Source organism: Panthera tigris, chromosome A2, assembly GCF_018350195.1.
Source record: "Panthera tigris isolate Pti1 chromosome A2, P.tigris_Pti1_mat1.1, whole genome shotgun sequence".
In the NCBI taxonomy this organism is placed as follows: domain Eukaryota; kingdom Metazoa; phylum Chordata; class Mammalia; order Carnivora; family Felidae; genus Panthera; species Panthera tigris.
In genome coordinates, this window is record NC_056661.1 from 24,830,342 (window position 1) to 24,847,808 (window position 17,467).

Sequence of the window (17,467 nt, forward strand, 5' to 3'; positions counted from 1 at the left end):
ATGGAATTAGAACCAAATTAACACAAGAACTTGCTGCTTGGAGAACTTATCAATTATTTTATTACTGAAAAAATGTTAGCATGAAGGTAAGTCACTTGGGAGGTTGTTTCTGTGCGATGGAGGGGTGAATGAAATCAGGCCTACCCGCCCAGGAGACAGATCCTCAGTGACCACAGTGGCTCCCTGAGAAAACCACCACTCTGTTTTAGGTCTTCAAAGTACAAGTAATTGATTCATCTAAGGTCAAAAGGATTGGTCAGGCATGTCCCACTTGGGAGGCTCATTTGTTTAAAAGGGTTTCTTTTTTCACCTTTTTCTCCTTGAGGGAGTTGGAAGCTGGGGGGGGGGGTGGGCGGCAAATAAATCAATTTTTCATGGGTCGAATGGGCTCTGACTTTTTCTCATTCAAAGTCCACTCAGATGTTTATTTTGTTCTGTTAAAAAGACCAGAACTCAAACAGATGTACCACTTGGTTTACAGTTCCCACTCGCATGCACACATCTGCAGTTTAAAGAGGGAAAACATTTAACAGCTCGTGGGGCCTGATCAATAAGGGCCATTCTCATGAGGCCTGGTCACAATGGGCTGGTTGTTTAATCTTGGGCTGCTCTTCAAGCTGCAAGTCCTCATGTGATGTCTGAAGGGTTCAGATAGCAATGGGGGTAGTCACATTTCCTCTGAGTGTGTACAGAAAAGAGCTGCAAAAGCTGCCCCCAGATCAAACCAATTTCCTAATAAAAGTGGCAGACATTTATTTCAGAAAAAGTTAATTATGAGGCAAACACCAACACTTTTGCTTCTGGCATGAACTGACAATTTGTACATGATGCCTAAGGAAACCATGTTGTCCTATGTTGCCTTCTCATCAAACACAGAGCAGGCATCCTGCTAATTCTGGTGTGCAGCCTCATTGTCCCCCACCCCCCCTCCCTGGCCATCAAAGCAGCCCACAGACTCAGGAAGTTTAAGAAATACTGAGGCAGAATCTCTCTTCTCATGACACCTTCTCTGTCTCCAGCTGGCTGGCTTTCTTTAGAGAAATTTCTTTGAAGGCTAAAGAAGTTAAAACATCTACCACAGCTCATAATAAAATGAAAGTCAAAAATATAAGATGAATGCCTCTCCTGAAATATTAAGGCACATTTTCTAAATTATTCATCTCAGAACATTGCTTGTCTTTCAGGTGTCCTTGGGATATTTTGGCCCCAGTGCTAAAATTGACTTGCGAACTAAAGCTATCTCAGTCATGAAACCCTCAAAATTTCTTGATCAAGGAAGTAATTGAGAATCAGAAGTTAAGGGAACCTGGGTGGCTCAGTAGGTTTAGCATCTGACTCTTGATTTCAGCTCAGGTCATGATCTCACGGTTCGTGGATTCAAGCCCTGTGTCGGGCTCCTTGCTGACAGTGCAGAGCCTGCTTGGGATTCTCTCTCTCCCTCTCTGCCCCTCCCCTGACTCTCTCAAAATAAATAAAAAACTTAAAAAAAAAAAAGAAGCAGAAGTTAGGATAAGAGATCAACGTCAAAACGTAGGAACTCGAAGACACAGGAAGTTTAAAATATAAATACAAATGTAACTGGATAAAGGGAACTCACATGATAGTAGGATTTTTAACCTTCACAAAACATTCCCCAAACAGTGGAATGACTTAATGCTTGCTGCTGTGGCACTTCCTGCTTATTTTTCTGGAACAATGTGTGGATCAGAGGCATGAGAGATCTAATCCTGCCTGGAAGAAGTCATGGAAGTGATCTGCTTTTATTACCCACTTCATGACAACTGAAGACCACTTGCAGCTGGGGTGGTGCACACAAGACTCCAAGGAAACCGAAATGTAGTAACAGGGAATGGTGAGGACTGGGAAAATAGTGCATGCCTGGGCAAATGAACAACCGCATTACGCACCCAACAAAACACAGATTCCACCCAAGACCATAATCTATTGACCCATAAGCCCCTAATCTAAGGTCACAGTTGATTTCTTTGTTCAATTAGGAAAGAGAATGGGTTATTTGGGATGAAGGTCAGCATAATCCCAAGCCTTCCTATGAAGTTACTTATAATCAGATATATGCTGAACATTAACAATGTTTAGTACTACTTGCTTATGAAATTACATTTTACCATGAGAGTTTTTGGGGGGTTTTTTTGTAGCCTAAATAAAGCACTTTTTTTTTTTTTTTTTTGGTGGTGGTGGATAAGAATATGTCTCTGAATATTTACTGGAGTAGAAAGGGTAATAATTGTATTATTAGTAATTGGCCTAAATTGGATGTTAACTAGTTTTACTTTACTTGATATAAAACTAGTAACTGTTTCATATGTGCCTTTACTTACTGCCAAAGGCCAAGTTATCTTTCAATGCTATGAATTCATAATCAGGAAAAAATTGTTTCCATACTTTAAAGAGATAAAGCCTAAACAGAATGATAACTTTTGCTAGGAATTTGCCATTTAAATTTCTTCTGAAGTAAAACCAACATTTGCCAACAAAGAAAAGTCTAGCTAAGGTGCGCCTGGGTGGCTCAGTCGGTTAAGCGTCTAAACTGTTGATTTCAGCTAAGGTCATGATCTCACGGTTCCTGAGACTGAGCCCTGTGTTGGGCTCTGTGCTGACAGCTCAGAGTCTGGAGTCTGCTTGGGATCCTCTGTCTCTCTCTCTCTCCCTCTGCTCCTGCTCTGCTTGTTCTCTCTCTCTTTCAAAAATAAACTTAAAAACAAAAGAAGTCTAGTTAAATGAAACTCCCATCTACATTATTGAAATTTATTTTTAATCAAGACCAGAGAATTCTTCTTACCCAGCCCACGAGGATGGGACCAACATGTTCAGTGGAGCCATCAGGTTTCCGAGCGTCTCGAAGCTGACTAAGGAGCTCTGGTCAAGAAACAAAAAAACAAAAAAACAGCATGCTTATTTTGTTAGGCATTCAAATATGAACAGGACTGGAAGTAGATTCTGGGTTAATCAAGTTATTACATAATCATGACTTGTAAGATGACTCAATTAAAGCCACAAGTCATGACTCATTGTGTGAACAAAATTATACCTTCATGTAGAGGAATGAGAGAGTCCAGTGTTCCGAAAATTTGATTCAACTCTTGCTCTGTCATTATGGAGAGTTTCAGCATGGGGTCGTGATAGGCCTACATAAGAAAGGCAAGAGATGGAAGCAAACATTTAAAATCAGAGGAAGTGGGGCGCCTGTGGCTCAGTTGATTAAGCATCCAACTCTTGATTTTGGCTCAAGTCATGTTCTCACGATTTGTGGGTTTGAGACCCACCTCAGGCTCTGCGCTGATGGTGCAGAGCCTGCTTGGGAATCTCTCTCCCTCTCTCTCTCTCTCTGCCCCTGCCCCACTTGTGCGCACGTGTGTGTGTGTGTGTGTGTGTGTGTGTGTGTGCGCGCGCACACACGCGCTCTCTCTCTCTCCCAAAAAAAATAAACATTAAAAACATTTTTTTTTAATCAGAGGAAGCAAGTGGTTAATGTAAAATGGCGTCTGTGTCTGTGAGGCCCTACAAAATAACAAAATACCTGGCTCTCCCTAAACAACATCTCCCATAATGCTATGGAAGCGGCAGATGGGTGTAGGTAGAACAGATAAGAATCTAGTATTGCCTTGAGCCTTTTGCGGTTGTTGATAAACCAAAGCAGATTTTTAAAAAGCTTTTTTATTCTAATATAGCCTACATCTAGGCAAGGGCACAAATCCTAAGTATAGAGAAGACTTGATTCATATGATGTTTTAAAAATTTACTTTATTGAAGATCCTGCAGCTTAAAAATATCTGTTTATACAAAATTAGTTACTAGCAGGTTCTTTTTCAATTAGTCCATATCTAAACTAAGTAAAGGAAGAAAGAAAAAGTGGTGGCATCCTTTATGATTGCTTTGAAGCCAAGACACCAAAATCTCTGTTAATCCTATCACCTCTTATTAATGATAATTAAACAAGAACACACAGTTATAGGCCACTGTAATAGAGCACAAAGACTCAGATGGCACCATCCCTGCCTCCAAGGATATTTATAAAGCTCATTGGGAGATAAGAAAAACACATGGATAATTAGATATATGTTTAAAAAATAGCTCAAGATTAAAAACAGAAGAGATATCACATAGTAGCAAAAATCAATCAAATCATAACTGCCTCGAGGGTGAGAGAATTAAAGCTGGAGTATTCAGAGCAGATTTAAGATGAGCTGTCTGAATGGAGAAGGAGGCAGTAAATACTGGTGAAGAATGAACTGAGATTTGAGCTAGTTCCCGGAGGACGGCTGGATGCGGATGGTTGAAAGGAGAGGAAGGCTCTCCAGGAAGGTAGAACCGCCACAAGCAAAAGGAAGGCAGTGAAACACCCTTAAGGTGCTTAGCCTTGGTCTTGACACAGGAAGGGGGAGCAAGATGTCTCTCAGAGTTAAACGCCTTCTCTGTCATCTCTGTCTTCCTCCTCCTCCAGCCCCACCTAAAACTCAGTTTCTTGGCTGTGTCCAAGCAAAGCGTGGATGGCCATCTCCCAGGAATGCTACAGAGGACACTTTATATCAGCAGGAATCTGGACTAAGGACACGTAAGAGAAGGGAGGCATCTTTCCAACCCTTAATTCTTTAAAGAGGCTGGGAATATTAGATGAAGGAATCTGGATTTCAGCCTTCATGGGGGTCACTGGAATGGAAAGGTTTTGGGAAAGCTTTGTTGTCAAGACTATACAGGTTACAAGGCACAGGTTTCCTCTCCCCTCTGGCACACAATGTAATTAAAACACACGTTTCTATATAAAAGACCCTAGCTTATATGATAGCATGCAATTGTCTCACTTTACCACTTTCTCTCCTTAAGGGATTCAAACGACCTTATTTCTAAGACACAGTTCCAGTTTCAGACATCCACACCCTCTCTTCCATGGGTAAGGAGGCCCCACATGAGAGACAACGAAATATATGTAGAGCCAGGCCTCTGTGAACACTTTCTGATTAAACTCAAGTATTACTTGAGGTGCCTTAGAGACATGCACAGGAGAACCCTGACAGACACCAGGTCCAGAGAACCTTCTTGTTTTGAGCCATTTCCCCCCTACTTGGTTGGTGCAGTTTCTTCTCAATTGTTGATGGCCTGTGTTAGTCACAAAAAAGAGTTCTCATACGGCACAATCTTAGAAATGTGAAATTAACTAGAAGAAAAAAAAGGAGGTGGCCCAAATGACCACTGGATTCATATTTACCTTTTTTGCCAATTTCAAGTCCTCTATCAAGTCTTCTTCTCCTTGGGAAAGCTCAAAGATTGCCTATAAGCAAAGAAAAAACACATCCACTGAACATTCCACTTATGAGACCAAATTCAAACAGCACTGGTTCTGTTGCCCAAAGCCCCAAATCTACCAACTTCTTAAGTATTTTTAAAGGATTCTTTAAAAAGTTAAATTAACCTGTAGCAAATGCATCTAGTAGCTAAAACCTATAAAGGACAATTTTTGCAATACTTCTGTATAATGTGCTTACCTGTTTGTGGGAGAAAGAGGTTTCACATATGTTTCTAACCCAGGAAGTCATCTTTCATGTTACAGAACTTGGGTGCCGCAGAGCAAGAGGGAATTTTTTTAGGTAAAATAATGACAGTTGGGTTCTGCATCTCTCGTGTGCGCAGCAGTCATCATAAATGATTTTGGGGTCTGTTCTCAGTGATGGACATGGAAGTATTATGAACTGGGCCATCACAATTTGTCTTTGCTCTACTCAACAGAAGGTGAATCTCAGGAGAAAGCTTTATTCTTATCAGCCACTTGTCTTGAGGCTGGAATTGTAGGAAGAATCCAATATTTTATCACTCTAAATGTCTGGTGGAGTTAATTCATTCTAAATTACTTCTCAGCCCTACACAGTACAATAAATAAAATTCTAGGAGCCAGTTGTGTGTAAGAGTGTGTAAATGGACCGTTTCTAATTTGGCTCTGCTAAGCCATCATAATTTAAGAACTATAATGCGTAGAATACTCTTTCACTCATCTGGGAGTCTAAACTGTTGGCAAACATTAATTGTTGAAGGGTGATACGTTTAGTAGTTTAATAGGAGTGACGGTTTGGGGACTACTACATTTCTTTCAGACTAAAGGGAAGAAGTGAGCAGGCTTGGAGAGTGCCCTCCATCTCTGGGGCTGGTGGACTATAAGACAACGAGTTTGTTCTCAGGTAAAGCAGGTGGAGGCAGAATACTGTACTAGAGGCCAGTGCATGGTGGCCCCTCCTGAGGCCCAGTAAAGCCTCCATGTCATGCCCTCCTGGCACTCTATCTTGTTAACCTTTTACTTTGAAATAATTATGGACTCACAGGAGAAATTGTAAAAATAGTGTAGAGAGGTCCTGTGCACTTATTACTCTGCTTCCCCCAATGGTGGCATCTTCCGTAATTACAGAGCATTACCAAGACCAGGAAATGGATTGGCACAATGCAGTTAACTAGACTTTATCTGGACCTTCCTCAGATTTCCTTATACATCTGTTTTACTAGAGCTCACTTCCACAGGCCTGACTGTCTGACTTCCAAATGTGGCCTCCAAGAGAGGAAAACCCCAGAACCCCATACTGAGAAACACCACATTCAGATGTTTGCTGTGGGGCAGCACACTGTCACCAGGAAGACCATGGGCTTTGGAGTAGGACAGGACCTGGGTTCAAATCACAGCTCTGTAACGCTGCAGATGGGTGAATTTATATTCACTGTGCCTTAATAATCTGATCTGCAGAATCAGTCCCTCCTTCCTTCCTTCCCTCTATCAGATTGTACAAATTACATATTTATACTATTGACACTTGGGAAAACACAAAAAAGTTATGCAACTTTTGTGTTACAAAACACAAAAGCAGAAAATTTTAATGTACCTGTAATACCATCTTTAACCATCATTAAGATTTTGCCATGTTTCTTCACAGGTTTTTTTCAGTGCATGTATTTTTTTTAAGTGTGCTTTCACCTAGCATCTCACTTTATTTATTTTAATGTCTATTTGTTTTTTGAGAGAGAGACCAAGCGTGAACAGGGGAAGGGCAGAGAGAGAGGGAGACACAGAATCCGAAGCAGGCTCCAGGCTCCGAGCTGTCAGTACAGAGCCTGATGTGGGGCTCAAACCCACAAACCACGAGATCATGACCTGAGCTGAAGTCGGATGCTTAACTGACTGAGCCACCCAGGCACCCCTTAAATGCTTTATTATTTCTTTTGACTAGATAATACATTAACATAATTCAAATTTGGGGCGCCTGGGTGGCTCAGTCGGTTAAGTGTCCAACTTCAGCTCAGGTCATGATCTCATGGTTGGTGAGTTCGAGCCCCGCGTTGGGCTCTGTGCTGACAGCTCGGAGCCTGGAACCTACTTCGGATTCTGTCTCCCTCTCTCTCTGCCCCTCCCCTGCTTGTACTCTGTCTCTCTCAAAAGTAAATAAACATTAAAAAAAAACACAACATAGTTCAAATTTTATAGTGTACATATGGGTAGGTGGTGAAAAACTTTCCTTCTAACCTCCTTCCAGCCACCCAGCTCCCTCCCAGGAAACAACAATGTTATTAGTTCCTTGTGTGTCCTTCCAGGAATATTTTATGATTCTACAAGCAAATATATGCACGTACACACATACATTTATTTTTCCTTTCTTTTACATAAATGGTAAAAGAACATAACACACCCTACTTTGTGCCTTGCCTTATCCACTTAGCCATCCGTACATGCGCATCAGCACTTCTTGTGTTTCTGCAGCTACGTAGTCTTCCATGTGCAGAGACATATTATTTAGTTTGTCCCTGGCAATAGATGTTCAGGCTCCTTCTAGCACTATTATAAACATTACTGTGATGAATATGCTTACATCTATATCTTTTCATCTGTGTATGAGTGTGTCTGGCAGATAGATTCCTAGAAAAGAATGGCTGAGTCCAAAACCTAGAAAGTTTTCAAGTATTCCTTTTGTCAATGTCAGGTTTTCCACAGAAATAGATGTTCCAAGGGTTTCACTAGATGATGCACATTTAAAGTGTTTTGGCACAGCCTGGCACCTGACAAGCTTTCTATAAAGGGCAATATTACCACAGTCATTTAGGGCCATTGGTACCAAATATTCACATGTAATGAAATTAACTGCCTTCCATAGAAAAGTTTTCCACAAAACAGAATCAAAGTTTTATCAATCAAATATCTTAAAATATTCTAGAAGTTGCTATCAAAATATACCTAAAGTGATTAACTTTGTGAGCTCCAGGATCCTAAATAGACACTTCCTAATTCATTTTCTTTGTAAATTCAGGTTTTCACATCAGTTTCTTTTTAAAGCAGGAACCACCCACCCAGCTGGGTGCTGGTTTCTTAGTTCCTTACAAGGTTTGACACCCCCATTTGTCCTCCTACAAACGCAAGGAAGAATTGATTTGGAGCCTGTGGTGTAGATAGACCCAGTTTGGCTCTCGCCTATAGTGCATTTTGTTCCAGACACAGGGCCAGCTCCTGGGTCCCAAGCCTACCTCCTGACGTTTGATTTCCTTGGACGGAAGCATCTGATTGACGCACACATCGAAGGTCTCACTCCACAGCTTGCTATCTCTCCGCTTCGTGCTTGAGGGGGCGGCATTTCTGGACCAGGGTCGGGGGGTGAGGATGTCAGGACGGCTCTCACTGCGGAAGCTAATGGAACGCTAAACAATGAGAAAAACAAACTGTCATGGGGGCAGTGGCAGGACTAGGGTGGATCGTTTGAGCAGCTTCCTGTCACTGACAGAACATAAATCAGATGTTTGCAAGAAAGAAAGGACAATGCCACAAGGCCTTTTGGGAAGTGGGGCATTTTCTTGAGCCTACGTGCTAAGGGAAATTGGGCAAAGGGGCTGCCTTCACACATGTGCTGGGAGTATCCGTTCTGTGAGACCTGGACACAGCAAAGAGACATGCACGGAGGCAGCTCTCAGGGGAGCCACGGGCTCCTCTTTTTTTCCAGGAGACAGCCCCCTCTTCAGAAGAACAAGGGTTAACAGTAGTGGATGTCCTTTACATCTGGCCGTTATTCCTATTCTTCTCTTCCATTTAGGAACGGAAGCCTGCTATCCTTGGGTATTGGGTCTGGTGCACAGTTAGGGTGGGATCCCCCAGACCTGACCAGTCAGAGTACTCCTCCACCCCGGTTCAGGGAGCAGCACCTGATTCCCTGAAATCTGCTAAGTGGTACATGGGAGAAAGAGTGGAAAGGCCTTTATTCCTTTGGTATTGTGAACTTAAGAGATAACATAAGCAGGAATTTCTTGCCACAACTCTCTCTATTCACGTGGTTAAGTCTGTTTGCTGTTGTGGAGAATAAAGGGACACACAGAATGAAGGAAAGAGAGAGAGAGAGAATGAGAGAGAGAGACAGACTGATGGAGGGAGGGCACAAGCTTTACCCACACTGTTTAAACCTCTGGATCCCACTGTGCATGAAGCCATTAAGGGTCACTTTTTATTTATTTATTTTATTATTATTTTTTTTAAGGGTCACTTTTAGATTAAGGGGCTAATACATTCCCCCTTCTGTTTACATTAATCTCAGTTGGGATTCTGTCAACTTGAAAAGTACCAACAAATATACATACTAAATACTATCTTGGCAGCAAATGATGCCTGCCCTGACATACTTTATTTTCCAAAGAGGTTCTAGTAGACTTCAGGGTGTTCTAACTACCCAAAGTTCACCCTTGTGGCTGAAACATGCTGTCAGAGTGCCTTCTCATGACAAATACAAATGATTAAGAAGAAAGCTAAGTGCACCATCTTCAGCCTTCATCCTAGAAGATTTCAACACACTTAAACGTTGCCAAAGCAATGAGGTGTTTCTGCACTCAAAACCACGTCCTCAATTAGCAAGACAAGGCTGTGGCCACATGTCTATGGCCTTCAGTGAGAAGTTCCTCAGTTTGGCATAGAAAGCCTCTTGTAATCTAACCACATTCTATATATCTAGATTCACCTCCTGCCACTCACCCGTGAGTCCTCTATTCTCCAGCCCTACTGGGCAATCTGCCATTTCCTAAATGAATCATGTTTTGCCATCCCTCTGTGCATCCTTCAAACAGTCTTCTTTTCTGAGAATGTTTTTCTTCCATTTACTAGCTGGCTAACTCCTAAGTGTCCTCAGGATATAACTCAAACTCTTCCCTTAAGAAAGCCTTTACCAATGTTGTCCCACTCTTTCCCAGGGCAATCTGGGCATATCTCTGACACAGCAATGATCACATTTTGTTATACTTCCCGGTCACCTGCTCTGACCTAAAAACTTCCTGAGGGCAAGAACTGATTTTGATTGTGGCATATATGCTGTCATCACTAAGATATTCTAGCTTCCAAATATTTTGAGATTCAACAATAAACTTTAAGAAAGTAAATTTTATGAGAGCTATTCAACATAAGGGTATTGTTAAATAAGTTATAATTCATCTGCTTGACAGTATTTTATCTAGCCAATTAGACAGTTCTGAGATAATTTTAACAGCTAAAAATTCCTTCTGTGTAAGTTAAAATCAGAACTAAAACCTGTACATGAATACTGTTTGTAATTATGAAAAAAAGCACAAGAGCTAAGATATAAAAGGAACACCACAAAATTCTTTTTTTTTTTGCCTGATGACATTATAGGTGATTTTTATTCTAGTTTATAATTTTTTTTTGTAATTCAAGAAAAAAATGAATAAATGAAAAATGTAAAAAGAAACTTCTAAGGGGCTTCAAGGTATTACCACAACCTTTTAGAAGCAGGAAGCTAGCTGTTTGCAAGTAGCAACATGAGTTCCTCAGGCTGGCACAGGCATCCATCAGCCCCTGGGCTCATTAGTGAGCTCGTGATCACTGGACCAGCCCTATGCTGGTCAAGAAAGGACTTGCACCAAATACGCAGTTCACTAAAGGCATCTTGCAAATCCTTGTGATCTCTTGAAAACAGGCCCTTATAAACAGTGACCAGACTAATGCTTGCAGATCCTCACTACTCAGAATCAATTAGCCACAGGCAGGGAAAGGTCAAAACAAGCAAAGTGAGTCATCAGGTTACTCACTGATCTCAGTTTTCACTTCTGATTATAGCTGGGGTAGGAATTAAAGAGCAGAAAGAGAGGAAAACACAAAAATAAGATTCAAAATGAAAGACATTTTCCACTTTCACTTGAATCAACCGCCCACCTTGTAACAGTTTCAACCCCTGACCCAACTTCAAATTCCCCCTCCCCACTGCCAGTTTGCAAGGAACTTACACTAACTTTAAATTTTCATACATTACAGAAGTATATAAATTAAGTACAAATCCCCTCATTTTCCCAAGTCTACTTTCCGGAAGTAACTGCTACTAAGTTTGTTCTAGATCTTTCCAAACCTCTTAAATGTATTTGCCAACAATCACAAAAAACCAGAATGTTTTCTCTTTTTACTCAACAATATGTCTCTCAATGTTAGTATATAAGACTCATTATTCTAAAAAAAAAATAATTTAGGGGGGTGAAAATCACATAACACAAATTAGCCATTTTTGTGAACAATTCAGCAGTCTTTAGTACATTCACAATGCTGTACAAACACCACCTCCATGTAGTTCCAAAACATTTCCATCATTCCAAAATCACTCTTTTTAATGGGTGCAGAGTTAGTATCCCATGGTCCAGATGGACCACATGGATTTAATCAACTGCCAACTGATGGACATTAAAATCATTTCCAGTGTTACAAAAGCACTATTACAAAAAGTGCTTCAGTGAACATCAGTGCTGCTATTTTTGTAAAGCAAATTCCTGAAGTAGAATTCCTTGGTTTAAGAAATATCAACATTTTAACATTTGATATGCACTGTCAAATTGACCTCTAAACAGGCTGTTTCAATTTTATTGTCCCCAGAAAGGTATATGAATTACCTTTTTCCATACTCTTATCGACAGGATATTATTATCAATCTAATAGAGAAAACAACCACAGTTGATGCTTACACAACATGGGTTTGAACTTTGAGGGTACACTTACACGATTTTTTTTTGATAAATACAGTCCAGTACTGTAAATGTATTTTTTTCTCTCTTATTATTTTAATAACATTTTCTTTCCTAGCTTACTTTATTGTAATAATACAGTATAGAATACATATAACATACAAAATATGTGCTAATTGGCTTTTAGGTCATTGGTAAGGCTTCCAGTCAACAGCGGGCTATAAAGTAGTTAAGTTTTAGGGGATCAAAAGTTATATATGGATTTTCAACTCTCTGTGGAATGTGGGAGATATTGGTGTCCCTAACCCCTGCATTGTTCAAGGGTCAACTGTATACCTTAACTTCAGTTTCATGTTTTGAATGTAAGACTGAGCACATTTTCACGTATTTCTTGAAAAATTTCCCAGAGAGTTGGAGATTTTCTTCCTTTGCAGTCTGGGGGGAAAAGAGAGAGGTGAGCTGTATTACTTGAGCTCTATTGTTAAGAATTCTTTGTTTTGTGTTTCCTCAGTGATTGCTGGGCTTAGGAACAAAGTGGGAAGAGACTGGGCAAAATTCACATATATCACTCTTTCTGTGCCTGCCCATGTTTAACAATTCTGATGAATTATCTCCCATCCTCACAACCACCCACAAGGTGGAGGTTTATTCCCATTTTACTGATGAGGAAACTGAGGCTCAAAGGGGCTAAGGTACTTGTTCAGGCAGGATTCAAAACCAGATCTACCTCAGTCTACAACCTGAGCTCTTTCTACCTTGAGGGCTGTGTACCTGCTACTTACATGCAAATCATGCATTGTGGGGAGGTTTCAATGATATGGGCCCTGGCCTTCTAAGATTTTAAATCTAGTTAAGGAGAGGGAATGCATTTACTCACTTTTAGGAATAATTACTGAGTGACTCTTTGACCAATCAAACTTCAGATACACACCTTTAGTCAGGCTGGATTAAAAGAAACATTTTGATATTTTTAACTCCATTTAGGGGGAGGATGTTGAAAAGAAGAATCCCAAAGAAGCAATAAAGAGTGCTGGTCAGGCGTGTGGTCAGCAGCTGGCCAGCCCACAGCCAACTAGGCCCAAGCCATGGGTGGGTGGTCAAGACCACGCACCATGACCTACACCTCTATGAGTCCTCAGTATAACTGGGCACAATTAGAGGAGAGGATTGGAGCTGGGGGAGGAACACGTGACTACACAGGAGAAAAGTCCCAAAGAAGAGGATGCCTCTTGAAAGAGGAAAACAGCCATATCCCTTCCAGTGCCTTTCCCCCTCCTCCTGCTTTACTTTTCTCTATTTTCACCATGTGCTGTTTCCTCCCATTTTAGGTAATCTCCTTGAAGGCAAGGATATCTATCTATTCTGTTCATTGATGGACTTTTCAGCAACTGGCACATACATGGTAGGATCTCAACAATTTTGCTTACTGAACAAATGGCATGTTTGTATGTGCTGGGCACAGTGAGGGCAGCTTTAAGAGCCTTGTATAGCCAACAAGTAAGGATTGCTACTCCTGTTTTACAGATGAAGAAACCAGAGGCTCAGAAAGGGTAACACTTCTCTGAAGGTCATGCAGCTAATGAATGATGCTCTAGAATTTATACTCAGGTCAGTGGTGAACTCAGAATGACTATACAGGTCTGGTCTATTTGAGTCCCCTTGTCCCCGCCCATGCCCCTGCCACCAGTTTTAACCAATATCCTATCCTCTTCCCCTAAGGTAAGTTTCAGAGTGTGGTGGGGTGCATGTGCCCAAATAAATGATTTTCAGGCTTCTGACAGGGATTGTAAACCTCACCACCAGTTAAATTTTGGACCAGAAAATTCTTTGTTGTGAGGGGTTGTCCTGTATCTTGCAGGATGTTTAGCAATATCCTATCTGTAACCCTTAGATGCCAGAAGTGCACTCATCCCAATTGTGACAATCAAAACACCTTCACTGCTGAATGTCCCTGGGAGTGAAAAACACCAGTCCATGGTGACTAGGAGAGACCCAGCATTGGGATGGATAGCATAAAAACAGAAACATATACATAGATCCCTCTGGGAGTGGGGAATGAAAAAAAATGTTCCAGGACAAGTAACAATTTCCACGAGGGAATCCAGCTTAGCAAACCAGTCAAAAACCTAAAGCTCATAATTACTGGCAGCTAAAATAACAATAGCTATTAGAAGCACAGATAATGCAGATTTAGGAAATGGGTGCTTATGTTTATGCCTGAGCTGGGTATGTGGAAAAGATGCTACGGGTGCAATGGGGACTGTCTGTCAGGTGGGAAAAGAGGGACCCTTTACATGTGTCAGAGGAAATGTAAACTCAGCAGGTGAGGCATGATGGAACAGATTTGATTTGTTACTGTCGCCTGTTCAGCAGGGTGCTCCCTCGCCCTTTTCCAAAAACAGAAGGTCTCTATAGCTAAAGATAACATGCTCCAATAAAGAGAGTTCAAGCTAGGGAAATTCTCTGTACTTAGCATTGATATTTTATAGCAGATGGTTTTTATTACTAAACATTGGAGGTTAGGGTGGGACTGTCAGAGGAAAACAGGTTTGTATGTTGCTACTACAATGTACAGTAGTTATGGATGGGATCTGAAAATGTTCTTGAAGAGCATCCTGAAGGAGTCTCTCATTTAAGGCTTTATTAGAACAATTAACTTAAATTGAGAAATAAAACTTCTGAGTTCTGGGGCTTCCATTACTTTTGAGCCTCACGCTAGTCTTGGGAGAGGCAACTGGACAGATTCTTGCATTTTTGCCCTTTTTAATAGATGAGAAATCTGAGTACCAGGGGATTTAGTGACTGGGCCCAAGGTAAGTGTTGGAATAGGAACAGAGTCTAGTCTTTTGACTATAAAACATGGCTTTATGTTAAGAACACAGGCTTTGGAGTAAAAGAGACATGGCTTCAAGTCAACTTAAGAGCTGAGGGACCTTGAGAAAGTTAATCTCTCTGGATCACAGTTTCCTTATCTGTAAAAGGGCATAGTAATGAGTACCTCACAAAGTTGCAGTGAGGATTAGGTAAGATGAAATATGTCAAGGGCTTAGCCAAGCACCTGGTAGGTGGGCAGTAGGCAATGGATGTTATCTATCACTGTTATTATACCATTGGCTGCACTGCCACCATTAGTACTGGTTTTTGTGTTTTCACTCATTAGCAAACATCAGACACATCTTTGAATTACTTGGACCAAATGGCTCCTTGGGGGACCTCCATTAGGATGACTGATAGGAGGAGAAAAGCAGCACAGTGTTGCCTATAAAAGCAAAAGATATGGAATCAGCCTAAAGTGATCAATGGGGAATAATTAAATAAATTACAATGCAACCACAAAATGGAATATTACATATTTGTTAAAAACATTCTTTTAAGAAAAGCTTAGTGATAATGGGAAAGTCTCACTTGTAGAGTTAAGTAAGAAAAGGAAGATCTCTATTTAAAAAAACAACATGTTAATAGATGTTGCCCCTAAATGGTGGGCTATGGATCGTTTCCATTTTCATCTCCATACTTCTCTACATTTATTTTTGAGGTTTTCAATAAGAGATATGAACTAAGAAAAAACAAAATCAGTAAACAAATGTGCAAGACCATGAACAGGGAGTTTGAAGTGGTGCTATAAACATAAAATCATATTTGGATTTGGTTCAGATTAATGCACGTTAAAAACATGATAAGAAGGCACCCAATCAACTCACAATAAAAAAAATATATTGAACCCCATAGACTCAGTGCAAGAAGTCACTCTGTAGCTAAGAGAGATTCTAAGTAGAATTAATGAAAAGCTGGAGAAAATATTCGGTTCAGGTGTGGGGAAAATATTGTACAATTTTCTCAGTGCAAACTAAAAATTAGGAAGCCTTCCAGAGACTTGGGGCAGCAGCTCAACCTCTTCATTAGACACCATAAAACAGCTTTTGCACAATAATGTTAATGATACAATATTCCACAAGCTGACATGGAAATGATGACTCTCCCTGCCACATAGACAAACAAACAGTAAGTAGCAACACTGAGGTGTGATGCTCCAGACCAAAAGTCTGGCCATTATTTTTAGATTCTGGCAAACTACAGGCTTTATTATGACCAAGCTGACTTTTTGCCGAAGCTGACTACATGAGAGCCACTGGGAAAACCGTACAGGATCCCGGAGACAGCACTTACACGCCATGTTACTTAGAACACATTTCTCAACCTTCAGGTTCCTCCCCTATGAGTGGTGGTAAATCCCACCTTGCATCATTATGGAAAAGGTGAAATGAAGCCACGAATTTAAAGTACTTTGCACAGAACCTGTCTCATTGTAAATACTCAACTACTGGAAGTTGTTATTGCTAAATAAAAAATGACAAGCTTTAGATTACAATAGTCAACTAGGATAGTGGTCTAACTATCACTCCAGGAATAGTAAAGACCAACAGGAAGTAAGGAGCTCCTGTTGATGTGGAATACGGTTATTTCTTAGCATCCAGACTGCAAGGCAGTGTGATTTCTGGTTGCTTCCTCCAACACACACACACACACACACACACACACACACACACACACACACACACACCAAGCTTGTTTCCATATCTGCTAAATAACTTAGGACCAAAGACTTTTTGTCAGTTAAAGAAAGTGTATGACCTCGGACCAAGAGACTAAGTTTGAGGTCTTTGGAGAGGAAAATCATGGTTTTGAATACATGGAATTAAGCACATGTATTGGGGTACTCTACTTCTTTCTCATAGCTAGATGGCACCACTCTTCTCCCACTCCTTCCTCAAACCTGAAATGCCCTCCTTCCTTTCTCCCTCTCAGCTCTGAGTCATTCCAGGCCCAACACAAATTCTTGCACCCTTTCCAGGAAGACTTCCTTTACCTGCCCCCCTCTCTTCCCAACCTGTCCATTACTAGTTCTCTCTCTAGTATATTTTATCACACAAGGTTTTAAAATCTTACCCATTTTTATCTGATTGCAAAGATAATATACAATTATTTAAAGAATTCATGCATGATAGAGATACATAACATAACAAATAAAACTCAATAGACCCAGACTGCTTATTCATTCTCTACTGATTTCTAATTCTTATGTAATAGGAGAAAAAGGAGAACATAAGACAGAAGACAGAGGAAATGTCAACATCTCTTATACTTGCGTTCCTGAGAGATAACCACTATAAGAATTTGATGATGTTCCTAGCTTTTTTCTAACCATACATTATTTTATTTTATTTTTAAAAAAATTTTTTTTTCAACTTTTTTTATTTATTTTTGGGACAGAGAGAGACAGAGCATGAACGGGGGAGGGGCAGAGAGAGAGGGAGACACAGAATCGGAAACAGGCTCCCGGCTCCGAGCCATCAGCCCAGAGCCTGACGCAGGGCTCGAACTCACAGACCGCGAGATCGTGACCTGGCTGAAGTCGGACGCATAACCGACTGCGCCACCCAGGCGCCCCTTAACCATACATTATTGTGGGTGTGTATTATTAGTTGGG

At 40.8% G+C, this 17,467-nt stretch overlaps 1 protein-coding gene across 10 annotated transcripts in view; it reads right to left on the reverse strand.

Moving 5' to 3' along the window:
• The window catches only part of ARHGEF3 (Rho guanine nucleotide exchange factor 3), a 304,554-nt gene that overhangs the window by 19,439 nt on the left and 267,648 nt on the right, over positions 1 to 17,467 (reverse strand). For 6 of the 10 annotated variants that reach the window (XR_006214854.1, XM_042979195.1, XM_042979193.1 and 3 more), the window contains 5 exons: positions 12,316 to 12,414; positions 8,509 to 8,679; positions 5,225 to 5,287; positions 3,050 to 3,146; positions 2,801 to 2,877 (listed from right to left, as the gene is read on the reverse strand). Coding sequence is in view for 9 of the 10 variants with exons in the window: in XM_042979195.1 (XP_042835129.1) it covers positions 2,801 to 2,877; positions 3,050 to 3,146; positions 5,225 to 5,287; positions 8,509 to 8,679; positions 12,316 to 12,414 (507 nt within the window). In the remaining variant the exon portion in view is untranslated. Of the gene's footprint in view, positions 1 to 2,800; positions 2,878 to 3,049; positions 3,147 to 5,224; positions 5,288 to 8,508; positions 8,680 to 12,315; positions 12,415 to 15,166; positions 15,241 to 17,467 lie in introns of those variants that run through there. The other 4 variants (XM_042979196.1, XM_007084429.3, XM_015538553.2 and 1 more) reach the window with 2 other exon arrangements.